This window comes from Festucalex cinctus, chromosome 9, assembly GCF_051991245.1.
Source record: "Festucalex cinctus isolate MCC-2025b chromosome 9, RoL_Fcin_1.0, whole genome shotgun sequence".
Taxonomy (NCBI): domain Eukaryota; kingdom Metazoa; phylum Chordata; class Actinopteri; order Syngnathiformes; family Syngnathidae; genus Festucalex; species Festucalex cinctus.
In genome coordinates this window covers 15,624,973-15,652,509 of record NC_135419.1, presented here as the reverse complement: position 1 = coordinate 15,652,509, position 27,537 = coordinate 15,624,973, and the positions used below count along the sequence as shown (strand labels likewise).

Here is a 27,537-nt window from a genome sequence, read left to right as displayed (position 1 = left end):
TTTTTTTCAGTTTTGGAATAAGGATGTGACATGTTGAACAAATCCCCAAGCCCATACTTTGCCCACCCCTGATAAAAGCTCTTTTTATAGAAGTGTGCATTTGGCAAAGCTGTTGACTAAATCATCAGAAGTGATGATAAATAACATTTAGATAAGTTAAATAGATTATATAGTTTTACTTTTGTAGGGGGTGGGATTAACTCGCTTTTGAGGGGAGGAAGCACCGATTTTTTTTTTTGATTTTTTTTTTTAATTGGGGTGAGGGAGGCAGTTGTTGTCCATTGTCAGCGATCACAAGTAACAGGACCAGTAGATGACGTTGAAGAAGAGGAAGGAGAACGGGAAGAGGGCCCGGGCGTACAGGTCCACGCGCTTGGCGGCTGACGGGATGACGGGCTTGGGGGGCGGCGGCTTCTTGTTGTTCTTGGCCTGCGATTTGCCGCCGCCGCCGGCCGTATCGATGGGCTTGCCGTAGCAGTCAAAGTTCGACAGCTCAAAGTCCCGCGGGAGCGAGCCCACGATGCTGAAGTCGTTGGTGCGCAGGTCCGACTTGGAGGTGCACACCTTCTTGCAGCGCGTCTCCGCCACCTGCAATGATACAGGAAGTCATGTCAGCGTTTGTTCACAAATTAGCCACTGAGAATTACAATGAGCTAACTACAGTTTTGTCAGTCTTTCGTTAAAGCAACACATCACTGAAAATCCTATGGGTCTATGAAAGTAGTACGTTGTTTAAATGTTGCTTAATTCATTCAAACCCAAAAACTTGTAAATATGTTTTATAATACTTTGTCCTTCCCTCCCAAAAACGTTTTCACGTTTTCTTTGTTTTTCTCATGCAAGGGCATACAGAAGGTTTTGATGCAGCTTTTGACACGAAGAGGTGGCTTATAATGGCCGTTATTACAAGCAGGTGGCAGCTGAGTATAAGAGATCAGCCATGTTGCAACAAGCTCTTTTTGACAGTGTTTTCACCAGGAATGTGAATATCGACGAAACTTATATACTACTATATTCTAATGCCAATTGCTCTACTTTCTTTTTCCTGGTGAAAGAAGAGACTCTAATCTTTCTTTTGGTAGGTTCCATGTTTTTATAGCAATAGAACATGATATTCTGTGGGCCTTGCAAACTGAGTCAAAATCCAGTAAAACAGCCGAGAGCGAAGGGGGTGAATGAGTTAATGAAGTCAATTCCAGTGAGCAAAGGGTAGACCCTTGGGGAACTCCATCCATGTACACGTTTGCAGGATTGACATTGTGGCAAAGTGAAATTCAGAATGGAATGGAACTGGCCATTTTTGTTTCCGCCATCAAGATGCGGACCTCCGTCAAGGTCCGCCGGGCGAACAGCATGTAATCAGAGGAAGCCATTAAACTCATCTGAGCTTCATTATGTTGATTTGCTTTCGACAAGCATCGCTCATTAAAGCACAACGGAAGTGGTGTAATCCTCCACGAAGATGACTAAGGTGGACTCCAGAGGAGCATTCGCTTCTATTAGCGCACAATTGGGGTGGATGAATGACAAGCACATCGCCGCACTTGAGTCACATGGAGACTGCGCACATTTTCTGATAGATTAGTTTGACATTTATATTACATCTGAGTCACTTGTAACAAAGCTTCATTCCAACATAAAAGCTTTGCTTAAAATCCTAAAAAAATTTAACTATTTGTTTGATACCCTAAACCAGGTTTGAAACTGTCATTAGAAAATCTAATTTGAAACCCCACCTCTGGCTGGAACCCTAATTTGAAAAACCTTAAACTTGAAGCCCTAACCTTCGTTTACGAGCCTAATTTAGATCCCCAACTTCTCCAAATCTGGCTAGAACTAACTTATTTTTAAGACTTTACTTTAAAATGTAACATTTGTTTAAAACCTTACCCAACATTGTCTTAAAGGGATACTTGACTCATTGAGCCATTTTCAGTAGTAAAAAGTTAATGTTTTGTCAAAAAGTAATGTGGTAACTTCATTATTTTTCATATACAATTAACACCTTTAAAAAGTAATTTTTCTACTTGTTATCAACTGATGATGACATCACCTGTGCTGAGGAAGTATGTAACGACCAATCATGGCTCAGTTTGCTGACCAACCCGAGAAAACAGGTGAGCCATGATTGGTCGTTACCTACTTCCTCAGCACAGGTTATATCGTCAGTCGACAGCATGAGGAAAAAACTTTTTGACTCGTACAGTTGGGTGGTTGCGGGATACACTGACATGCAAGGTGCTGACATGGAGAGGCGTCCCCCCGGTGCCGTTGACGGTGTTGTTCCTGGCGGCGGCGTTGGCGGCGCCCTTTCCCGCCGCCTTCTCCTTGGACGCCATCTTGGCCTTCTCTGCCTCGATGCGCTTGGGGCTGTTGAGCATGACCTGCACCACGGCGTACTCCACCAGCGAGGCGAAGCCGAAAAGCAGGCAGGCGATCAACCAGATGTCAATGGCCTTCACGTACGACACCTTGGGGAGCTCCGAAGCCAGGGACGTGCACTCGGAAGACAGAGACAGCACCGACAGGATGCCTACAGAAACAAAACACTTCAGATGACAAATTTTACTTTGGAATCTTGAATACTTTATTCTTACTTAAAAGCCTTACCCAAACTTAAAACCTGAATTTGAAACCCAAACCTAGACTCAAACCCTAATTTAAAACCCCAATCCTGGTTTGAAGCCCTAAAACCCAAAATCTACTTTGGAACTCTCATTTAAAATAGTAACTTCAGTTTGAAGACAATTTAAAAATGTTATGGTTATTTAAAACCCCCAACTCTGGGTCGGTCCTGAATTCCAGACCTAAAGCCGTATCTTCAAATTCTATGCCATGCTGGAAACCCAAACCCTTGCTACAAAATAGTATCCTTGGCTTCAAACTTTAATTTGACGCAAAAACTCTTTAGCTTTGAAATCAAATTCCAAACTGCAAATTTGGCTTGCCCTTGTTTAAAAATCCCAAAATTGACTTGAATCCACAATATAAAATCAAAATGCTGGCCTCAAACCTTGACCCGAAATTCCAACCCTTGTGTCAGTCAAACTACGAGTTCATGAATGTTCCGCTACTACAGTGGTGTCAAACATACGGCCTGCGGGCCGTATCAGGCCCACAAATAGGTTTAATCCGGCCCGCCAGATGATTGATGAAAAAATAATAAAATTGTAATGTCGAACTAACTAATCAGCCGGCCACAATCAAAATATATCAAATTTGTAATTTCATAAGCAGTCCTCAGATGAGCAATGCAACTTGTACGGGGGAATCGTCCTGGATGTCACTATTTTACACACAACTTAAAGTTACAGTTTGTTTAATTATTATTATTATTTTAAATCATAGACCGACATAAATGTGTTAGATACGACACAAATTCAATTACTAGTAACACAAATAGATATGATAAGGATTAGCGTCCTTATAACGTCATTAACTGCGCCACGCAATGCATTCTGGGAACAATATATATGCAAAACAGTTCGATTTAACAACGTATCCCAGCAGAGTGTTGCTGCGTTCCATTTGCATTTTTGTTATTTTTCGGAACAACATGATTACACTTGAGCTCAGTAATTCAGGGCTGGTCCGCAAATCTGCGTATAAACGACGGTACTTGTTTTTAAGTTATATACCGTTATTTTACCGATGCGGCCCAATTGGTAATATATTTTCCTCCATGCGGCCCCTGAGCTAACGTGAATTTGACACCCCTGCTCTACTAGGACGGCTGATAGCCTCAAATAACCTGCTAATGTCTTTGTTGGGGACGGCCCACCAAATTGCAACATAGCTTGCTTGGCATTTTTAACCCCCATTAACTAGAGTCACTCCCCTTCCAGTCAGAGAATGTTTCTGCCGGGACGCAATAAATACATAAGAGTATGAGCAACCCCCACTCATTACAGGAGCTTGTTTTAATCACACTGCAGCTTTAGCTTTTTTTTTTTTTCATGTGCTTACAGCAGGTGGCTACATTCCCTTGGTGCCCAACAACTAAAACTTTGGACTATTAAACACACACACGGAGCGACAAATGAGAGTGGCGGCAACACACCTGAGTGTCGAGTGACCTGCAGTGATCCCATTTAGAGAGGAGTGAAGAGGACGCGTCCATGCGGACTGGAGGTGATGATGACATGAGGGAGGTGATGATGGACGACTGCAGGCGGGATGGAGGACACGGATGACAATGCAAGTCATGCACGACGACATGCGCACCTCGGATGAAAACCTTACTTGGAGAGATTTGGAAACCTAATACCTGGCTTAAAACCCCACTTTGAAAACTTACCTCAGGCTTGAAATTCTTGTTTGACATCTTAACCCTGATTTGGAACACTGGCTTGAAATGCCAACCCTGGTTGGAGCTTTTTAACTTAAAAGCCTACTTTGACACCCTAAACCAAGCTTGAAATGCTTACGTGAAACCTTTAACCTTGGCTTTGAACCTTAATTTGAAGGGCACCGATGCTTAAAACACACAAAAAAAACTAACAGTCTTCCTCGCCAGTACAAAAGGTGATTACTCAAACTGGTATCAGTCTGAAAAATTTGGTATCAAACATCTATTTGAAACTATAACTGTAATTTGAAACCACAAGCTTGGGTTGCAACCCCAATTTGAAACACTATGAACTGAAACCCTAACATTTCGCTTAAAAACCTAAATTTAACCCTAACCCCAGTTTGCAACCCGAATTCGCTCCACGAATATTTACATTCCGATCTGCCTCGTTATGTTCATTTCGCGTCTGACACTTTTGGAGAGCCACCTTATCGTGAATTGAACGTTGCGCTCCAGTTGTTGTGAACTTTTCAAGAATTCACCTGCCCCTGAAATGTGCATACATAGTCCTTGGCCTGCTTTGCTTTGCGAAGGACTTCAATCCCATCTGTCAAGCACATCTGTTATGTACTGATGGATGGCATCCAGAGGCGCATGTGTGCATGCCTTCGAGATAAAAGTCCTTCACGCTGTCCAGGTGATTAATGGCGCAACGGGCAGCCGTAATAAATAAATCAGCGATCCGCCAAAACACACAATATTACTAGAGTTCTTTCTATTTAGTTCACAGTTGGCTTTCACACCTCACTACCAGAAATGTTGCATTTTTGACAAGCTGTGAGCTGAGAAAAATAGCCGCCTTACCCAACGGCACTCTAGCAGCGCTGGCGTCGGGGTTGATCCAGAAGGACAGCCAGGAGAGCACCACGATTAGCAGCGTGGGCGCGTAGACGCCCATCATGTAGAAGCCCACCTGTCGCCGCAGGGTGAAGATGACCTCCACGCACGTGTAGTAGCCTAACGGACCACAAGTGAGAGAAGACGATACATATTGTTTACGTTTGCGTTCTGGGGAGGAGGGTTACACTCTATTAAGCCATTATGGCCCCCCCACACACACATGGCTCCCAACATTCTATTGTAAACACTTGTTCCACTTAATAAATGTAACTTTTAGAATGCAAAATGTAGAATAAATATCAAGCTGCTGATGAAGTTTTTATTTTTAATCTTAAAATGGCTTACCTTAACCAGAAATTGGGTTACAAATAGGGCTGCACGATATTGAAAAATCAAGCGATAGGTAATATAGTTGCTGAATATAACGACAGATATTATTGCGGTATTTAACATGTACCTGAGGAAGTGACATTTTTATGATTTAATGAAAGAACTACATTTTTTATGCAGCAAAATAAGCAAACTCAATATATTCTTAGTTCATTAATTGTAATTACATCTCGATAATGTTCAACAATTGGATGGCTGTGCACATTTTACCTAGCGGCTGACTGGTCTAATTCCGATAAAAGCATAAAATTCCATATGAAACTTATTGCATGTCTTTTCGATATACATATTACTTGGGCCAGTATCACGATATCAATAATTTTTTCACTATATTGTGCAGCTCTAGTTACAAATGTCACAAATTGGACACACATGAAAATCCGCGATACAGTTGAATCTGCAATAACAACCGCGGATGGTAGCTTGGTATGAAACCTCCCTCTAGTGGTACGTAAAAGAATAACTGCCAAGTACAGTTCAATTGTATTTAACTTTGAGTACAATTGCAATTACGCTTTACAAACTATTGTTTTTTGTTTTAACTTTTTTAGGCGAGAGTTTCATCTAACTTTGATGCAAAATACACGATAATTGAATCATTACTTAAAGGGGGAAGTCAACCCAAATATTTTCTTTACAATTAAATGATTAATATTGGATTCATGGAGTACGAGTTAAGCAGCAACATCCACCTGTTTTTATCCAACTCAGGTTATTTTACCACTTGCTGTCAACTGAAAATGACATCACAGTTGCTCAGGCCTCAGGTAACGACCAATCACGGCTCACCTGCTTTCTGAAGCTGAGAGTACATATTCATTTTGAGCAATTGAAGAGAAAAATAACAAATCTAATATTTTTGGCATGTTTGATGTCATACATGAGCGTGAATCTCAAATCAGCCTTGCGCTCCCGCCCGTCTCAAGCACAGGGCAATTTTTATGTCTGGCCTTGTTGCCGCGGTAACCCTGCATCCAGTGCAATGACAACACAAAAGCGGTACCTGTCCCTGAATAGAACTTGGTGCAGTTGCCGTAGTCGATGTCTTCCTGTCGGATGTCAAACTGGGGCAGGGCGATGGCGTCCATCTGCACGGGATCTCCAGTCTGCCACATGAATTGCAGGTCGTCCGTAGTGTAGCCGACTGGATTGACAAACAAAATGTTTGGTGAAAGTAGATGGGAATAGCTCTGAAGGGTTTGTGTGTGTGTGTGGTTTTTTTTTTTTTTTTTTTTTTAAAGACTCACAGCTTTCCAGTTGCATTTTACACCTCTGGGTGTCCATGGGGAACAACGTCAGGTCTAGCGGACAAGACAGCGTGACGGACAACCTGCGGGTTGGAGGAAGATATTTTTTAATGCCGTCTCATTTGCGCCTAAGCAGGGGACTCATTTGTGAGAGATTAATAGCCAGCATATTCTAGATCAACAAACTATGAAATTACAGCCGCACATGATTACAACCAGTCTACAGACGCCTCGGGGAAATTATCCGACTACCTTATTGCTTTCCTTTTAGATTTTGCACGGGTAATTGTGCACTATCACACAGTCAAGTCGACTCACTCGCCAAATAGATCTGATACAAAAATGATCATTAAATCTGCAAGCAGTGAAAAATGGCCCCCTGTATTATGGCGAATCCTCAAAATGATCGTTTAAAGGCTGGGTTCTACTCACTTTGGCAAAAAAAAAAAAAAGCTCAAGTTAGCCTTGACCAGTTTGCTAAAGTACGCACCCTGGAAGTCACCCATAAAAACACAATTTCATACACAATTTCAGGTTCTTGAGACTTTTTCATGTCCTGTTAGTGATGTAATGATAACAGCAATATCGTGATATTGTGGTATTAAAACTGCCACAATATCGTCGCCGTCATGTCACGATATTAAAGGCAGCACATCTGTTCAAAACATCAGGTTGATTTCCATTTGTGCAGTTTTAACAGTCTCTGGTGGCTAGTTTTTTTTGTTTTTTTTTTGTTTTGTTTTTTAGTGCAATGTAATTTTCACAAGGCATGTTTTGGCCCTTCTAGAGACAGCAACATTAAAAAAAACAACAACAACAACTTTTTGGCGCTTTTAGCAGTGTTTAAATGCTAATTCCTCACAAAAAACATGACAGAAGTGGTGTTTTCCTCTATTCGCCCCTCTACGAGAAATTCTAGATCATTCTGCTCTCCAAGCACCAGCCCCTCCCAACCTGAGAAAACGAGCAAGTGCTCACTTTATGACAGCATAAGGTGCGGACCCAACACCCGCACCGCCTAGGTGGACTAAAACTAAAACCCTATTTCTGTGAGACCTCCATGGGATAGTGACAGAAGTAGCCTTTATCAGTAAACAATCTATCTAAATGAATTCAAAGCAATCAATTATCCTTCACATCTGCAACGCCAGAGTGCAATGACAACTGGCCACAAAGGTTCTGGCTGACACTTGTGTAAACTACAAATAAAACTTTGGAACCTAACTGAACAAATAGTATAGTGGTTAATGTGCTTGCTCTGTGAACAGCAAGTCACGGGTTCGAAACCAGCCCAGCTTTAATTATTTTTTTCTCCTCCTTTCCTCTCCCTTCTTCCCTCTCCTCCCCTCCTCCTCCACGATTTCTTGCGGCAAGGAGCCGTTTTGTTTCAAATGTTTATTGAAGAATTGGCTTGCGTCAAGTTGCGTGGAGTACTCAGAGGAGTGCTCAAACGCAGAGCGACAACAGCAGACTGCAGACTAGCCGGGGGCGCGGCAATCACACGGGGAGAGGCGGGGTTTTACAGAACCGGCCGTTTCACTTCCGCGTTACAAAACTAAGCAGCAAACCACCTAATATTTCATAAAAATTACATCGCCATGGTGTCAAAGGTAAGATTTAATCATTATATGCTGATAGTTAACTGTTGGAAGAACTTAAAATACTATAGTGTAATCCCTTTAAAATCTAATGGTCAGAAAAAGGGGCACGTAATATGCTTGTGAACCGAGTCAATATGTCAAGGAACTCTAGCAAGTAAGTGCCTCAATATTAAGTCTTATTAGAGATTGTAAGTGGTTTATATGCATTGCGGGTATGTACAAAAACACAATATTGTGGTATGAGCTTATTTTTTTTATTATATTGTGACCTTTTTTACATTGGTAACCTCACCACAGTATCATGATAATTATCATATTGTGACCTTCATATTGTGATATCGTAACGTGATGTTTGGATACGGTTACATCCCAACGTCCTGTTATGAAAGAACCATCTAGAAAACTTCCCATCCATCAGCAAAGCACATTCTTCTAACTATTGAAGTGAGATACCTCATACTGATGAGCACGTCGCCGTTGCGGAAGATGAAGAGGAGGATATTCTCCTGTGTGACGTCGTGGAAGTTGGCGCTCTTCTCGTTGGCGAAGAACAGGTCGGGCTTCCACAGGCATTTGAACATCTTGGGGTCCACCGTCAGCGAGTCCGACTTGAAGTCCTGCGGCAGTTTGAGCCGCGGGTCGTTCCAGCGCTGCCGTAGGAAGATGTTGATTCGGTAGTCCTGCGGATTATACGAAGTAACTTGTGGTTATTTCGACTGTGCAGGATGGTGCTTGTCATAACTGGCATGAGGAGCAATAAGCAAAGGCCAGTGGATTTGTCTGCATTTTTTTTTTTTTATTTCTCGGCATTGTCTTCATTTTGACCAGTGATAATTTCGTTGCCGAAAAATTTGTCACAATTTTTTTTTTTTCAGATAAAAATTAAACAAAAACTAAAATAGAGACTGAGACTATAACAAAAACTAAAATTGACAATTTTGTCTGACTAAAACGAAAATGAAAACAATACAGTGACAAAAATTCACACAATCCAATCAGAAGGAATAAAATGCGGGTTGGCGAAAAGAACCACTCAGAAACTGTTCAATGTTACTGCATTTTATTTAACGTAATTTAATGTAATTAATTTATTTAATTTATTTCATTGTGCAGCTGTAAGATTCATCTCAAGCAATTATTCACTTTTTTTTTATTTAGGTGAAAACTAAGTTATATTATTGTCAGTTCATCATGTTTCATTGAAACAATTAATAAAAGACACCGTTGTATTAAATGTGTCTTGCGTGTTAAACTACAGTTACAAATATGTGCGCTAAAATTTTCTATATAAAAGTTGAAATGTACGCTGAAGGAAAATATCAACTAACCTGTCAATTTAGTCGACTGAAATTGCTTTTTTGTTCGACTAAAATTGCTCCTTATTTTCGTCGACTAAAATTGGATTAAAACTAAAATACAACCAGATTACTAAATTATGACTAATTATTATTAATTAATTTTAGTCAAAAAACTATAACTGAAACTAAATTAAAATTTCTTGTCAAAATTAACACTGATTTTGACTGTGTCAAGTGTCGGTTATCATAAAAAACTGGCAAGTTACGATCACATTGCAATAAATGCCTTTGGTTAAATGACTCGAGGAGACGCGTACTTCAAACTACGTTCACCTCCTGTCAAGCTTTGATAGCAACAAGCGACCGCCGCGGCAACGGTTGCCTACATGCGTTCTTCATGGAAGGATACGTAGGTTATCTGATGTTCTGGAACCTTGTACAAACATGCACAAGCGCACGCACACAGACACACACTACTGACTTCATAGAAGCCCTGCAGCTGCACACCAGACGGCCTCTTCACATGCACACCCATAACCCCTAACAAGCTGGACTAACTCAGTTCTGTCCTTCCTGCTGCGGGCCAGTGCTTCTACCAGGGGAGCACACGCACGCACGCACATACAGTACACATATTAGGACGACAATCTGTTCCTCTACTCATGTTTGGCCCATTGGAATGATCGTCAATTGATTGAAAGTGACAGGAACGCTAAACACACAAGACCTTCTCGAACCTCTCAAGGCTGTTTCGACCTCCCGCGGAGACAAGATGGAGTATTGCGCCACCTGTTGCTTTGGCATGAACTTGACAGGCTGGACGCACAATCAAGAATGTTGGACCAGGGAGTCATGTTTTTCTTTGATGTGTGTTTAGTGATTTTTTATTGATTTTTTTTATAATACTACTGATCAATTTCACCTGCCCCATCCAAGTCGGGGATTTTTCGCTCTGTCAGCCAATCACTTTCTCAGATGCACGTGCATCCCTCCCAGCTGTCTCTCATCGCCGAAATGAGTCTGTTTAGTTCCTTGGCTTGTGAGGAATGTGTTGTGCTCTTGTTGTAAGTAATGTCATTTCTGTTTTTTCAGAGAGAAAACAGGAAATAAAGAATACTTTGTTTCGACATAAGGCTGTTACACAAAACCGCTTCAAAGCGTCGAGCCAGCGTGCCAATAACTGTAAGTATGTTTCTCCTTTAGTGAGATTTCAAAAGGCATGCTGTCATTTCTTCGGGTCCACTCGGGGGCTGCTCTGACACACCTTTCGCCTTTGTACAAAAGGAGCAGGGCCGTGGAACTCAATCTTTTCTTTGGCTCAGAGTCAAGCTTCCCTTCTGGAGGGATTTAACACAGCCAGCAAATCGCAAAATTGAGCCAGTGTAAAAGAAAAACAACTGCCACAGCGTCGAATTAGTCATCCTCGGAGCGAAAAATAGATGTGCTAACGGCAGCATGGCGATGGGGTGGGGAGGGGGTGAAAGATGGGAAGAGGCTTGACATTGCAGACCCAACAGAGGGAAACGAGGGGAGGATGCGAGTTGCACATTTGGAGGGTTTCGGACTCTCTTTGTTTAACTCAATTTTCCACCCCGCCCTTTTGTAGGTAGCCGTAAAAGAAATGGGATGCCGCCTACTGTATGAGTGTTTTCTGCAATGTCGCTGTCACAGTTGCAGCAATATCCCCATGGATAAATGTCCCTACCCCCTGTTGTCATGGTAACAAAAGCCTGTAAAGTACAATAGTGCCTTGCGATACGAGGTAAATTTGTTCTGTGAAATGCTCGTTACTCAAAATAGGGCCCGACTAATTAATCGGCTGGCAGATTAAGTTGGATCGGTATATATATTATTTGCACATTACGTCATTCATAAGGTAATGAATGACATTCAATCCCTCAAAAAAAAAAAATGCAGAAAAAAAAATCTGCTAATTTGAGCCAATTGTTCTCTCTATTGTAAATCCATCCATCCATTTTCTTGACCGCTTATTCCTCACAAGGGTCACGGGAGGTGCTGGCGCCTATCTCAGCTGGCTCTGGGCAGTAGGCGGGGGGGACACCCTGGACCTGTTGCCAGCCAATCGCAGAGCACACAGAGACGAACAACCATCCACACTCACAAGCACACCTAGGGACAATTCGGAGCGTCTCTACTGTAAAGTTAAACAAATAATGGACAAAGTATTGTAAAGCAAAAATTAATTTCCTGACTGTAGTTCAAGATGTTGTTATTGTAAACATTATTGGACCAAAGGAAGGGGAAGTTATTTCACTCATTACATTTTGTTCTGTTTGTTTGTTTGTTTGTTTGTTTTTTTAATCAGACCATTATTTGGTTATCTTACCTTTTATTCTGCCAAATATCAGAATAGGTATCAACCTAAAAAAATAAAAAAAATTCTAGATGAAAAAAATACAAAAAAATAAAATCTGTTTTACGTTACAATGTTGTTGCTAATTGTGTTAGCTTATCTACAGTATTGCAAATACAGTTTAGCTTGCCTATGGTCTTTCCCTTAGCATTACGATGTGCTTGTACCTCAAGTTTATGGTCACAAGTCAGAATTAGTTGAATTAGACTTGGAGTTGAGTGAGACAGGGTAAGCAGTGGCTCACCCGCGTGACATAGCCCACCTTAAAACAGAAGCTAGACAAAAGTGGGTGACCTGTAAACTGCAGTAATTCTTAATCCTTGGAAATGTTGGCAATGTTATATAAGTGTTTTCTTTTTTTTAACACATCATACACTACTGGAAAAAAAAGTTGAAATGTCAGGCTGAACCAAAATTGCACTATAAACCTTTACAAGTGAATTTAATTTTACCTTCTCTTAACTTTTGAACATGTCCATAGTTCAACGTTTCACCACTTTTGCACAGCTTTGTTACAAGGAGCTGAATAGCAAAATTCACAAGTGTCAGATCCACAGTAGCATATGTCAACTTTAAGACCTCACTTGGTTGTTTCCTGCACTGTCCTTGAGTCCTGTCCCTTCATTATTAGCATTCAAAGTGTGCTTCCTTGATCAGAAATGAAGCCATCCAATGAGCAAGGGCATGAGAATTTGCCCACACTAATGCAATAAATGACTTTTTCAGGCCGACTGACTGAAATATGGCTTGTCAAGGTAAATGCTCACCATGGTCGTCTCTTGGATCGAGCCAAAACTGTTGATGAAAATGTTCACTCGGTCTTCCACGGGGATTCCTGCGTTTGAAACAAAAAGATGGCATGAGTGAGGTCATGTGTTTTGCTTTTTAAGATACGTTAGAGTAGCTTCAACTTGATCAAAGCAAAAGGTTTTTATAAGCTTCGCTCAAAGGAATGCACACTTTTTTTTTTTGGAGAGATCGTGACACGCTGCTAATGGATGACTTTGGGGGGTCACTGTGGAATGGAGAGCAGATGTTTCGCTCGCGGAGGCGGTCGGTCGATTGGGCTGGCGGAAGCGCGGGCCCACCGACTACTCTTGCCAAGGACCCCCGAGGACGGAAAGTATCCAAGGATCGACTGAAGACGACTTGCTGAGGACATCAGTCAAACGTTCGCCGCTTCTTCTGGGACGTTCGTGGCTGGAGGCTGAATGTTTATCGTGCCGCACGCTGTATAAAGTGTGCAAACTGACGCTTGTGCCGAGTTTGTTTTACGGATACGATTTACAAAATTAAAAGTCTTCTTCTGCCAAACATAGTCTGATAATTGTTTTGCGATGGCTTAAACAGTTCAACTGGCGTATCGGTGGCAAGGAACATCGACTTTAGTGATCATACCAAAATCCAAAATCCAGATACCAAAATCAAAAGAGATCCAATTGCAACAACATGGGACAATTTTGCCCGTGAGTTGGCTTTCCAATCTAATTGGATTAAGAGGGGACAAGGAAATTGCACTCTTTAATATTGTAAAAACATACAGTAATGGTTCAATTCAATAGAATGTCAAGAAATGAAACAGAACTGCCGCCGTATTTACTGTATATGGAATAATAACGCGTTAAAATAAGCTATGACAATTGTGGAAACATTTGCAAAAAAAAAAAAAAAAACCTGACTAAACAAGTGATAACAAGGAAAATCCGATCTGGAAAATGTGATGACCATCTTGACTGATTTTCAGCATCCATTTTGAACACGGCCTCAATACGTTTTCCCTCCAACACAGCAACGCATGCCAATCTGAGACATGTTGGAACACTTGAGCTCTCCCGGATGTTGCTTGGGAGTGAAGATGGATCCAGAAGAAGACGTTCCGAGTAGCCGTTGTGAAATTAGCCTGACACCGGCAATCCGGCGGCCTTCGTAAAAAAGCCAGACAGACAGATGGCGGAGATGAAGAGGCATTCGGACTAACCTTTGAAGTTGGGCCGTATTCTGGGATCGTAGCTGATCAGTAACCTGTTCAAGATGTTACTGGTGGAATTGGCAGGCACACGGGCCAGATCCTCGGATGACAGTTGCCTGCAAACAAAAAAAGAAAGAAAGGAGAGCATAGGGCCGTCACATAGCAGCTCTCCACTCTGATTCAATTAGGACTTCAGGAGGGACTACCGGTGGTGGATTCCATTAGCGTCTGGCTGAAATGGGACCACCCAAACAATGGGAACGGACAGAAATTGACGCGATCTGTCCTTCAGCTGAAGAACGTCTGAATAACTTTAAAAGGCAAAAGTCAAAGCATCTTCCATGTGTATTAAATCATGTCTATATTAATTTTGAATGTCTTGTATACAAAGAGATGTGTCTGTAAAGTGCCTGCCAACCAATTAAGTGTGAAATAAACAAATCAACTTATATGCCAAGCTTTGAAAATGAGTATCTAAGTAAGGCTTTCTGAAAGTTTATCAAATTGCAACTGACTGGGTCCATGCACTGTGAAGCATACATCTGCTACATCAATTGACAAGTCGAATTAGGTGCTGCATCACCAGTCAATCAACAATCCAGACTTCTAGAGTCTTAATGGCTATCTTCTGGTTGTCACAGTAGTGCAAATGTGAATTTTTTTTTCATATGACTTTTTTTCTTGAATATACTTTTTTTTTTTTTTTTATCAAAAATATTCAACTTATTTCTACAAAAAAAAAAAAAAAAAGACTTTTAATCCAATATTCCCAGTTTTCCTGAAGTGTGACGTTTTTTAAAAATACATTTTTCTCAATGTATAAAACTTTTGTCTCTAATATTTGTTTTCTTTGAAAATATACAACTTTGTTTCTTTAAAATATTACTTTTTTCTAAGAAATATACTTTTTAAATTCAAAATATGAATCAGACACATACAACCTTTTCGCCATATATAGTACTTTTTCTCTTAAAATATGAACTTTATGAAAAATATTTTCAAAATTCTGCAGAGGGGGTTGTCTCATTTGCATGAAACAGGACCACCTTGTGGGAATGTGTCAGGCTATACAAAGAGGGTGCATATCTTGTTACATGTTAAGACACCTGGGAACTGTTATATTTAATAAAAAAAAAAAAAAAGCTTAATACATCTTCTTTAATCTGTATTTTATCATGTATATATAATGTGTACGCAGATAACAATTTAGTATAGGGAACAGAATAACCATTTTCTGAGTCACTTGATCTGATTGATTGCTTGAGCTCTGCTTATCAAGAATCTACACCCCCCAAAAAAATCCTTTTTTCCTTTTGTAGCTAGCCGCCGCAGCAACATATAAAGAGAGTGCGGATGTTTGGGATGTTTAGATGGCGGAGGCGGAGAGGCAGCAGAAGCAGGTCTGGCAGTCGAGCAGAGAAGAGAAAGCCTCCCCCCGTGGGTGGCAATGAAAGCTCCTGCCAAAGAATCTCCGCACCCCCACCCCTTCTCCAAGCACTTTACATGTCATTATATAAACGTTATCCCGCACACAAAATCGGTGTGAGCGCTCTGCAGGAATGTTGTGCACTGTGTGTGTATGTGTGTGTTGTTGCCATGATCAAAGTAAAACACACAATTCCCACCCGATAAACCTCCTCATTTTTTTTCCCCAGCCTCGCTCTTTTAACAAGCACTGCAGCTAAAGTGGAACCAAGTGGCTCCACAAAAGACGTGAAGTATGTCGTCACACAGCTTACACTACATTTGTTACCATTTAAGGCAGCTTTTCAAGATACCATATATACAGTATACAGTACATATAGACGTTTATACTTGTGCAGATACCACAGGGCCTGTTGGGACATTGATGAGCCGTTTGCCGCTTTAGTTGGTCAAACAAAAGATGTCAGACTCTCCGGTCTATTCTTCCCACACTTCATTTCGGGGCTCTTTGGGAGCCAACTTTCACCTCAGGAAAAATATCAAGTCAATCAGGAGTGTGAACTTGTAATTTTTTTTTCTTTTAAATGAACTAAGATTTTCTCTGAACTTATTCGCTAACAACCAAGGCTAAATTTGGCTCCTCCCGGTCATACAAAACTCCTCCCTCAGTTAAGCTGTCACAGACATATAATTCCTAGTTGACACCAATGTGCAACTTTCCTATTAGATGCCATCTTCTGGCATTTTCAGGTGTTACAGAAAGAGGAAATAATGTGACTTGGCATCAGCAAATACCTGTGGATAGGTGCCATTTTGTGAGTAGTGGACCACTAATATGTTCGGAATTATAGTGGCACATTAACTCAACATACATTTTATCATATTGGTAAAATTTCCTCTGCCCACCCCCTATCCGGGGTTAAGTAAATAACCACTATTTGTTTTAAATTGTAGAGCAATCTGGCCCACAGCAATGGTGCAAGTTTTGTGTTGCTGTTGTGCTTGCTTGTTGTACTTACGACGGGCAGTAAACCTGCTTCCCTTTCTTCTTGCCTTTCTTGGTTCCCTTCTCTTTGGCAGATGCCCCTTGGAAGCAAACGCACAGGACAAGGAGGAAGACCACCAGCTTCTTCTTGACACCCATCCTGTGTGTCGAGTGGAGCCTGGCGGGGTACATATATACAAATTAGGACACTTTAAAACAATTGCGAGGATGCTCTGGTTTTAACTAGGTTGCGCTGCCAAGGTGGTGGACAAATCATACAGTGACATGACCCCACAAAATGCCTGCCAAAAAGGGGTATAGTGTTGGTTTGAAATGCAGAAAAAGCATCAAAAGGCGAATTAGACCAAGAATAACTGTGTGGTATGGAGTACCCACTATTTGGCACCCAAGCACACTGGTAGGATATTGGTAGGTTCATTGGTCAATGGTGACTTCCAGAATGGGAGGAAGGGAAAAATAAAAACAAAACTTCTTGATTTGATTGATCAATCAATTAGAATTTTTTCAGGGGGGGTCTTTGTGTAATTAAAATATGAAACATTAATAATAATAATAATGATAATAATAATAATGATAATAATAATAATAATAATAATAATAATAATAAATGTTGTGACTACTGACTAGTACTTCTAAAGTGAACCAAACAATCCTGTTGGACGGAAAGTGTACCTATTTTCAAAAGTATCTCTTTTTTGGAGCCCAGCAATCATCCCAAAATGTAAATAAATCAAAGTGACACTCCCAAGGCGTGAAATGCAATCAATTTGAGTACCTTGACTGATTCATGATTCAGTCCTCGTTGGAGCAATGTGACCTCCAAACAGGGGCACCTCAAATTAGCGTCGATTTAGCGGAGCAGTTAAGTGCAAGACCTCCATCGCACGCGCCGCCATCAACAATACAATTTGATCCTGTGTGTTTAACGTACAGCCAACCCTTGGCCTCCATGCGTGAGAATACAAACACAGCATATCTATTAAGAGGCAACAGTCCATGTACGCAACAATAGGAGTCATAAATCAACCGTATGATGCAGTCGTCGGCGTAACAGTACAGGGATGTCGCAGCCAAACTTGCATCCCGCGCATTAACGATCACAGTTTATTGTCTAGACGGACTCTCTTGGCCCAGACCTCCTCACCCGCTCCTTGCTGCTCGTTCATCATCATATTCATAAGTAGACGTCGTCACCATTGCCCAGTACACAGATTTTAACTCCACCTTGCCTCGGCTAGGTCAATGCTGCATCATTAATTAGGACAGGAGTGGGACCTGTCCTTCGAGTGAACTCCATCCAGTTAGAACCTTGCTATGCCAGAATGTAAAAATATCTTCCTTGGCCCATGAAGTAGTTTTGCTTTGCTTCAATTAATCTGTGAGTATACTGGATGCCTATGCAGTACTTGTATGCACCAACGTTACACACCTGCCTGTTATATAAAAGCAGTCTTGTATTTCTTTTTACTTAGTCTATTGTGTAGTTAACACAGAGAGGTAGCATCGATATTCCTACTTGTCTGGGTTATTTTTTGGCTCTCAGTGTTCCGACTGAGAGAACGCATAACTGAAATGTCTTGTGTTACAGGTTACATTTAAAAGCATGTCAAGACCGTTAGAAATATAGTATTGCAGTTGAATGTTAAAAAATGGCAGGAATGAAAAATTGTGTTTGTAATTTAACCTTTATTTATCCAGGTAATGCAATTGTGAACCGATTCTGATTTCCAACTCTGACCTGGCATGTTACTCTAAAACAGGGTTCACCAATTCCGGTCCTCGAGGTCCGGAGTCCTGCAGCTTTTAGATGTTTCCGCCTACCAACGCACCTGATAATAAAGATCAGGATTGTTATCAGGCATGCTGATGAGCTGATTATATGAATCAAGTGTGCTACTGGTCGGAAACATCTAAAACCTGCAGGACTCCAGACCTAGAGGACCGGAATTGGTGAACCCTGTTCTAAAAGGTGATAGAGAGAAACTATATGCTGCTATATCCAAGCAAAGGTTGTTTCTACAATATGTGGTTGAAATGAAATGCAATAATCAGAAAAAATTAATGCAATTTCAAGCACTCACGTGCACATAATCTGTCTTTTAAAAAAAAAAAAAAAAAAAAAAAAAAAAAAGATGTGCCCCTACTGTATATTTTTTACAAAGCTTCAACTGTTATTAGTGCTATGCAAAACCTCAGCTCACAGGATTGAAGGAGACATACTATTCCCCACAATTTAATTGAATTAATTAATGAAAAATGTAGCAGCCCTAATATTGACTACTCGATAATTTCCCACATGGTTGACAACACTCAAGAGTGCCTTAGTAACAGGCAGTATTCCATTCAGGCTTTCAATTAAGAAACAATTATAGCTTTGTTGTCAAATTCAGCCAATGGCGGTAAGAGAGTGCACTTCATAGAAAAAAAAACTAAACAAACGCTGTTGATACATCATTAAAACGCGGCTGGACATGCCTTCAAGCCTGCGAGCTAACCAGAAATCTTTCACAAGTGACTTTGCCTCTGGCTGAAGTCATCTCTCTGCGACCAATGAACAAGATCGCCCTCGTTCTGTTTGATCATGTCAGTGTTTATAGAGCTGACTGTGTTACACGGAGTGGAAGAGTCAGACAGACAAGCATGAGCTGTATTAAGTCTCCAAGGACAATAGAGCACCACATACTGTAGATAAAACATGGGAATAGAGCTACTGAAAACAATAATTAATGGGCATTTGCTCTGTCCAGAATAGCTGCCTCTAAATGGGGATCTTTTCGAATAATTTTCTAGAAGGAATTTGCCAACGTTTTATCGCTTGTACTCAATCAAAATGGCAGAATTTCTGTTTAATTTCTAGCTTTTTTGTGAGTCCTGTTATGATAGGTAGGTATGCCCACAAGAACCAAACATTATTAAAGCTGTCAGCAATGATAAATGGGCCCTTGCACACCCATTTTTAAGGCAAATCCTCAAAATGATCATCAAATTTTGATGCAATGCTTGTGCCTACATTGTACAGCCTAGGCAAAACAAAAAAAAGCTTTGCAATTTAGTGTTGCCCATCTGTGTAGGATACCTGCTTCTGATTGCATCTTATTTAAATAATCCCCCTAGGTGGAGTTAGTCAAGCCCTGGAATTCCCTCAAAACAGTGTCATCAATCGAAAATGTCAGGACTAACAGTATTAACTTGCCAAGAATTCTCAAAATGATCATCAAACTTTAAGGTGCACACAAGATAGAATTTTGACTCAACTGTGACACGAGTGTCAGAGGCTAATTTTGTTCTACATGAACAAGCTTCTCAATTTGTCCTCAGTCATCTCACTCTAATACCAATTGGGGCTGATTTAGTCCAATTACCTAGTCTAATTTTGCTAAGTATGAGGTCAAAATGACTGCTTCAGACCAAACTGGTCAATTTCAGGTAGGGATGCTTTAGACCACTTTTTTTTTTTTTTTTTAAAGACCAATACCAGTGTGAGTATTCACTCTTTGAGTACCACGTACTGATACCTTTACTAGTTTTAACATAAATTAAGCAATGTCAGATTTTTTTTTTTGCCTCAAGTGTTGGTTGCTGGTATCAACAGAGTACCCAATACCTTAAAATAATATATATAGGCCCACTACTGATACCTGGTATCTGTACTGGCCCATACCTAATGCCAGGCATAAGTCCTTGACAATTTTTCATGAGTCCTGTTATGATGATCGACCACCAAATTAAATTTTGATCTGTAACACTGGTGTCAGTCTCCCTTTTTTTTTTCTACCTTTCAGATAGCCCTACTTAGTAAATTTTTGAGCGATCAAACATAAACCCCCAAAACACACACAAAAACATGTTTTTCCGGCATGTTGAGACCCCGAAGAACACAACTGAATCATTGGTTTAAGTGTCAATGGTAATTATGTTGTAGTTTTCTATAGACTAGTCCTAATTAGGAAGTGAGGTGGAGCACAAGTCAGTTGATTTTGAGTAACAACTGTAAAGCAAAAATGTGCTTACTACTACTCAACCTCCATGCTGCCCATGAAGTAATCATTTGGGACCATTATTTTCTATTATTAAAATTTAAAAAAAAAATCAAACATTAGAGTGAGTGTCAACTACTGTGTGCCAGTGCTGCCAAATGAAGTAAACATAATTTAATACAATTAATATATACGTTGATATGGTCGCAGTAATGCAGTACGACCAAAATATTAGGCACAGGTCTGTTCCAAAACTGGCATGTGGAGGTGCAATATGTATTAAAAAAAAATAAAAATAAAGAAATAAAAATAAATAAATAAATAAATTTTAAAAAGTGTACAACTTTGGACCTTGGCGGAGGTCAGCTCAAAGGTGCCATTCTAGCAAGGCCACATAGCTCTTGTATTAGCTTGTGCAGGTGTACCTAATGTCGTGACCAGCTTGTGTACATAAAAACAAACGTAAGCCACCATTTGAAGCGCATACATGCAACGGAGGCTGCTGCATTGGAGAGCAAACAGCGACCACCATGTTGGGGAGGGACGGGAGTGAAGAGGGGGCTGCCTGCACACGCTAACACGTACACAAGGAGCCCCCCCTCCCTAAAATGGCGGCCAGCACACGTCACGAACGTAAACATTACGAGCATCACATCAAAGCGTTTAGTCTGATTCGTCACCTGACAGACGTTTGTCGAAAAACTCCCCTCTGGACCGACCAGCGGAAGCTAGCTGGGGCTAATCGTCGTTAACGGCGCCTTCCCGACCAGCCGCTGCTGCTCCTTTCCATCCTCCTTCCCCCGGAGGGGGGGGCTTCTTTGCGTCCTTCTTTGGAGAGCTGTTGTCTTTAAAGGAGAGTCACATCATCGCTCCCCATGCGGCATCTTGGATGCGGCACCGCTGTGCTGTTGTTTGGGTTGTTGTTGTGTTTTTTGGAGGGGTGGAGAGATTTGGGATACTCACGGAAGCCCAAGATGGAGGCTCGCTCGATGGTTCGCGCGCGCGCACCTGTCATGCAACATGCGCAGTAGCGGCTGCGCAGAAAACCGCGTCCCATCAGCACCAAGGAGAGAGAACGCGCCTCTGGCCCCGCCCCCCTGCTGCTTCTGCCGCTGCTGTGAGGCGATCACGTGACTCGCTGTGGACCGACGCACTCTGCGGACGCTTCAGGCGTATCACGGAAGCGTAAAATATAGTGGTGGATTCCGTGGGGAAAGCAGATTCATTGGATCGTACATAATGCATTCATTTGTGTGTTCATGTGGATTTGATGTATACGTTAGACTTTGACAGTTTGGAACAGTCACTCGGGGTATTTTCTGAGAACGTACTTTCAACTTGTCCCTGAAGGCAGCACCTGAATACGGCACAAAGATCAGGTGTGGGCAAACGTCTTGTGCCCAAGGGCCACATTTTTTAACTTAAAAAAACAACAGCGACAAACAAAAGGCATATTAAATTGTTCAAAATATATGGCACCCGAGGTATTTTACAAATATTATTTATGAAATATTTCTTACTTCACATTTTGACAGTTTGATTACTACTTGTTCAAAATACAAGTGGCAAAAAAATAACTGGACTTTGATCTGCATATTTCTCAATGTTATATATTTGGGGGAAAATACATTTTCCATCATATGTCCCTTATAAGATATTCTTTAAAGACAAATAGGTTTCTTTCGGAGAAGTATGCTAATCCACGAACGATTAAAGACTAACGGTTTAAATTAGGGGCTTGTCAGAGGGGCCGCAATGACTATTGATTTGCTCCTTGGCCTCAGCAGCATCACGTGATCAATCAATCGAGTTCTTGCTGTGACCAAAGAAGAAAAAAAGTCAGAAATTGTGAAACCCTGAAAGTTTTAACACAACAAACCATAAATGAGTGTCTTGGTTAAATATTAACAATCAATAAATAATAAATTGCACAAAATCTCTCCAAAGAATTCCATTCAACAATGTTCCATTTTGGCGCAGATGCAAATAAAGGTGAATATGGAATTTGCGCCACCTACAGGACTGGAGTGGAACACTTTTCAATAAAAGGGAAGAGATCGTTTTGGTCGTTTGGCCTTGGTGGAGGTTTGCTTTCTATTTGTTGATTGTACTGTGCAAATTAATAAACTAACGAAATAAGAGGACGAGCGTTGATAGGATGCTGACCTGAGTCTTTATTTTTTTGCCTCCACATCCTCAGGAGGGCAGCCGACTGTTTCAGTGGCAATTGACATCAACCCGCGTGTGCTGATCTCTCCCTTTCATTATTGATCGTTGACTCGTGCATTCCACTCACTTGACTCACTGCATCCCTGAAGCGTACGCACATTTGTACTGTGGATGCCAGCATGGAATCTTAGTTGTCATATTTTCCACTAGTGATATCAAGAAACTACTTTGTGAAGGTGTAAGCATCAGCAGATGTTCACCTTCAATGCATACCACGGTAATGATTGATGGTTTAGTTCATAATATTGGATTAAAGTACTGTTCAGTGAAGATGCCAACAATTCTCAACAATGTTACTCACATTACCAGTAAGACACAATGTAACTCCACAAGTTCTGCTTTTTTCCTTGCCCTTTTTTGTGATGGCACAGCGCTATTTAAACAACAACAACCATTATTATTTCTTGTATTTTACATTTTAGTATCTGCATCAACTCGGGATTTAACGATAATGGCAATATCGTGATATCGTGATATGAAAACTGCCACAATATATCGTCGTCATCATGTCACGACATTGAAAACAGCACATCTGTTAAAAAAAAAAAAAAAAAAAAGTCAGGTTGAGTTCCATTTGTGCAGCTCTAGCAACCTCTGGTGGCTAGGTTTTTAGTCCAGTTTAATTTTCACAAGGCATGTTTTGGCCCTTCTATGTTTTAAAATCTATGTTTAAAATCCACGCTAATGGTCAGATGAAGAGGCACGTAATATGCTTGTGAAGCGAGTCAATATGTGGAGGAACTCAATGTGTGCTTGCATTAGCCTTAATATTAAGCGTTATTAGAGATTGTTTATATGAATTATTGTTATATACAAAACCACAATATTATGTTTTTGTTTTTTTTAGTATGAGCTCATTTTACAATATTGTGACCTTTTTTTTGTATCGCCAACATCCCCAAAATATTGTGATAATTATTGCATCGTGACCTTCATATCACGACAATATTCGTGATGATTTGATGATATTGTTACATCCCGAGCAACAACTGCCCAGTCAGCGTTTTAAAAACAACAAATATCTAGAAAAATATTACATGAAATAAATGACATATTAATATAAATGTGTAAAACGGGTACAAATCTGCAAAACAAAACAAAAACAGGGGACAATAAATAAAAACAATTTTGAGCAAATAAATTAAAATGAATCATTGTCCATAACCATGACAACACACATATAAATCATTTCATAAATCGTTTATTAAAAGTTTTATTGTTTTTCTGAATCATTTTGTCCGTAACCATGACAATACACACATAAATCATTTCATGAATCTTTTATTAAAAGTTTTATTGTTTTTCCGAATGATAAATGAATAAGATGAATATTTCATTACAATTAATGTTTTTATGGAATATAGTCCAAATTAATATGTACTTTTTTATGTATGTGCGTACTGTAATAGTAATCTTCAACAAAAAATGAATAAATGGAAATATCAATTTGAATATGTGCATAAAATGTATAAATATAGTTTTTATTTATAAGTTTTTTTATGTTGTTTTTTTTAGATTTTTCATATTTTTATTTTTGTACATACAACTTTTTGACATTTAAATTTGTAATATAATCCTCCACCATCAAATAAGACCGTTGTTAAAACAGCAAAAAATAAATAAATAAAAATAAATAAATACAATTATTATTATTATTATTATTATTATTATTATAAGTAAGAAACTACAAAAATTAAATTAAATCTACTGAATGCACTGAAGCTCAATCGATAAACAGAAATTGTAACATGATGTAAATCTATAGAAAAACTAATGCATTAAAATCTGAACAAATAAAGCCATAAATAAAGCATCTCTTTCATTTTGTTCCATTTTTTCCCTATTCGTCATATTCATTTTTTTCTTTAATGAAGAATAACCAACATAGCTACTGCTTCAACGCTATTTCACCTGCAGTGAGGACGCCGCTGCCATGTGTTTGCTTAGTTTGACGGGACGTGTTTCCCTCTTGTATACATTCCCATCGAAGTCTGTAAGTCTGGCCCCTCTGACCGTACATGACCCCAGAATTAAAAAACAAAAGTAGGCCTTGTTTCTAATTTTCTGTGTTTATTATAGATCTTTGCATCAAAGCCCAACATGTCTCGACCGGACAACCGTGAAAGCGCCAATCAAACGAGACAAAATAGTCCAGCAGATCAAACCTTACAGACTGTACCGGTGTGTATCAGAATGTGTGTGCATGTGTGAGGCAAAGAGAGAGAAAGTAAGGGGGATTCCACAATGTTGAAGTGCTGACGTGTTGTGGGCCTTTGTCGGGCTGGAATGTGAGCCTGTACTGTCAACTCAACAGTCACAAGAAGAAGAAGAAGAAGAAGTAGAAGGAGAAGAAGAACAGGTGGAGAGGCAAGAGGCCTCTTCCACATGTATGAAATGACCACAGCGTGCATTTTGTTTACAGTAGTGGTTCCCAAACTAGGGACTGGGGAGTCCACAAAGTCAAACATTCAAGTCGTTGGAGCCACTCAGAACTAGAGTGGGCTAACTCCATGTTTGTCACTTGCAGCTGGGTCACTTGCAGGTATTACGGTAAGTTGAAATTCACAGTCAAACGAAACATAAAAAGAATTATGTGGCATATTTCGCATAGCTTTGCTGAAATGAAATCACTTTAGCTTAATGCTAATAAACAAGAGAGAGAATGACATCAACAAGCTAGCGCAAAGCATTGGCGTAGCAACATAATAACACTTCAAGCTATTTGAAAACAAACAGTGGATAAACATGCAAAACGACAATATGACAAATACAGCAAATATTCTTTATTTGTGAAAGTCTTCTTTGTGTGTGTCTCTGTCTGTATTAGGCTATACTGCCCCCAGGTGGCCAAGGTGCACACACCAGAAGAAGCAGCACAATCACAATGTCCATTGTATTGAAGCAAAACTACGGCAAAACCTGTTCAATTCTTTACAATCTATTGACATTTTTCATTACTGTTTGTTATTATAAAGTACAATATTATATCCTATTTAAAAACAGGTTCAAAAATTTGTTTAAAGTTATAGTATGCCAACTAAGTATTATTTATGAAAACAAGCTGCAAGTAAGGAGCTTTTTTCAGGACAGTGCCATCTGGTGGATAACGCAGAGTATTATACAACCTTTCTTGAGGTGATAGTCTGAGCTATCTGAAGGTGGAATGGCTGCAATATTGACTTACGCAACCGCCTCAATGCCTTCAATATGTCTCCATCATCTCGATGGTGAGCAAGTAAACATGGTGGCATCTCCTGTCGGGCCAACAATAGGATGAAACTGAGTTGATGAGGTAGAACAGGGGAGGAAATTGGGAACAGCAGTTGAGCGCTTTGATCTGACAAAGTGAAGATGGTTCTAAAAAACAAAATTGTCTTTCCACGCAGTCACGTAGAAGCTTAAATGTTACGTTTCATCTCCAATCAAGTGTCTAAACAACAACTCTGAGGTTGGAACCTCCACCAGGGGCACATCTTGATAGGATGAATCATGCTTTATTTGGACTATAAAGCATAAACATAAAGTCATTAGCAGGCAAATATTTATGGAAAAGAGAGTCAACTCATTGATTAAACTGTCATGTCAATACTAAGTACACATATTTTTATATTGGAACTCTGAAACAAACTATAAATATCTACAAGTACAAAAAGTTTAATTGCAAATCATCTTTCTATCATATTTAGTTGGTTTTGTCATTACCAGTATGCTAAAAAAAAGAATTTAGTGTTGCATTTTGGGACCATATCAGTCTTGGTATGCTATGCTATGCAATGCTAAGGCTTCAACCTTCATTTCCGCTTCAACCTGTGAAAACATATACTTGATTGGTACCAGGGTGTTTTTTTATTTTTGTTTGTTTGTTTGTTTGTTTGTTTGTTTGTTTTGTTTTGTTTTTACATTAAATGTGAGCTCCTATGAGGAAAAGCTATTACACCTCCACAAATTTGAATATTATGCCGATCGTTTTGATATTTCTACAGGTTAAAGTGGACATGAGAATGGATGACTTTCGTTTGGGCGGTAGTGCATGTGCATATACATTTTGGTGACGATGGGTCGTAGTTTTCAGATATTTAGCAAAGGTAAAGCTCTTCTTTTGGATGGACATTGAGACGACCTGTGGCACAGACAATCACTGAAATATACATTTAATTGCTTATACTGATTTCGCAAAAACAAATTGATCAAATTTAAAGTGCAACATAGTTTCAATCCTGATGAAAACATATGAGTAGCCCTTTAATCCTGAGCGCCCCAATTGGGGGCCTGTCAGACTTTGAAGAAGAAAGAATATGATGTCGCACTTCTAATTAAACTGCATAACCGGGGCTACAAGACTATATAAGCCATTTTTTACATGCCTCAAACACAGCTCAAACGTCAACGAATTTAATTCTCATTTGTGCTGTGTGCCATCTTCATTTACTTTTAACCAGTACTGATATTTACACATTTGAACAAATCTCAATGTGTTCCCTCTATTATGACACAAGAATTATTTAAATAGACCTTGTGGTTGAGAGATATAACCTCTTTTTATTTTGGTTATGTAATTATAGAGCAAAAGCCTGAAAAATAGCTTAGGGTTTAAAGCTTTCTGAGTGAAAAATGGGCCCGCCTGGCAAAATGATCACTTTAATGAATGGAAAAGTTGTAATTTGGTAAGAAATTTGAACACATATTTTCCTCATTATCTGTCTCACCTGGAGACGCTATAGAGGTGAACGCGCAATTCTGCCTGCTTGCGCGTAGCACTGCAATAGTTAACATACCGGGGGAGTTCCTCCCTCCTTCCTTCTTCCTCCCTCCTCCGCCTCCTCCTTCCCG

At 40.0% G+C, this 27,537-nt stretch overlaps 1 protein-coding gene across 2 annotated transcripts; it reads right to left on the bottom strand.

Annotated features, from left to right (window-relative positions):
• Window positions 1-225: 225 nt before the first annotated feature.
• Window positions 226-21,560, bottom strand: glrbb (glycine receptor, beta b). 2 transcript variants are annotated; one of them, XM_077532438.1, is made up of 10 exons: window positions 21,159-21,558; window positions 16,515-16,658; window positions 14,080-14,186; window positions 12,869-12,936; window positions 8,883-9,109; window positions 6,829-6,911; window positions 6,585-6,725; window positions 5,156-5,308; window positions 2,232-2,533; window positions 226-588 (listed from the first exon to the last, which is right to left on the bottom strand). In XM_077532438.1, the coding sequence occupies exons 2-10, from the start codon at window positions 16,637-16,639 to the stop codon at window positions 292-294; spliced, it is 1,503 nt and encodes a 500-aa protein (XP_077388564.1). In that variant the 5' UTR covers window positions 16,640-16,658; window positions 21,159-21,558; the 3' UTR covers window positions 226-291. The 2 variants fall into 2 exon arrangements, with proteins under 2 accessions (XP_077388564.1, XP_077388565.1); XM_077532439.1 differs by lacking the exon at window positions 226-588 and adding an exon at window positions 4,061-4,165 and having other exon boundaries at window positions 2,385-2,533; window positions 21,159-21,560.
• Between the last annotated feature and the right edge of the window lie 5,977 nt (window positions 21,561-27,537).

What these genes read in the sequence shown, in the direction of transcription:
- glrbb (XM_077532438.1), bottom strand. Translation starts at nt 16,639, where the DNA reads ATGGGTGTCAAGAAGAAGCTGGTGGTCTTCCTCCTTGTCCTGTGCGTT. An exon ending in CGATCCAAGAGACGACCATG is followed by an intron (nt 9,110 to 12,868) that starts GTGAGCATTTAC and finishes TATAATCCGCAG; the next exon opens with GACTACCGAATCAACATCTT. An exon ending in CAAGTTCTATTCAGGGACAG is followed by an intron (nt 5,309 to 6,584) that starts GTACCGCTTTTG and finishes GTGGTCCGTTAG; the next exon opens with GCTACTACACGTGCGTGGAG.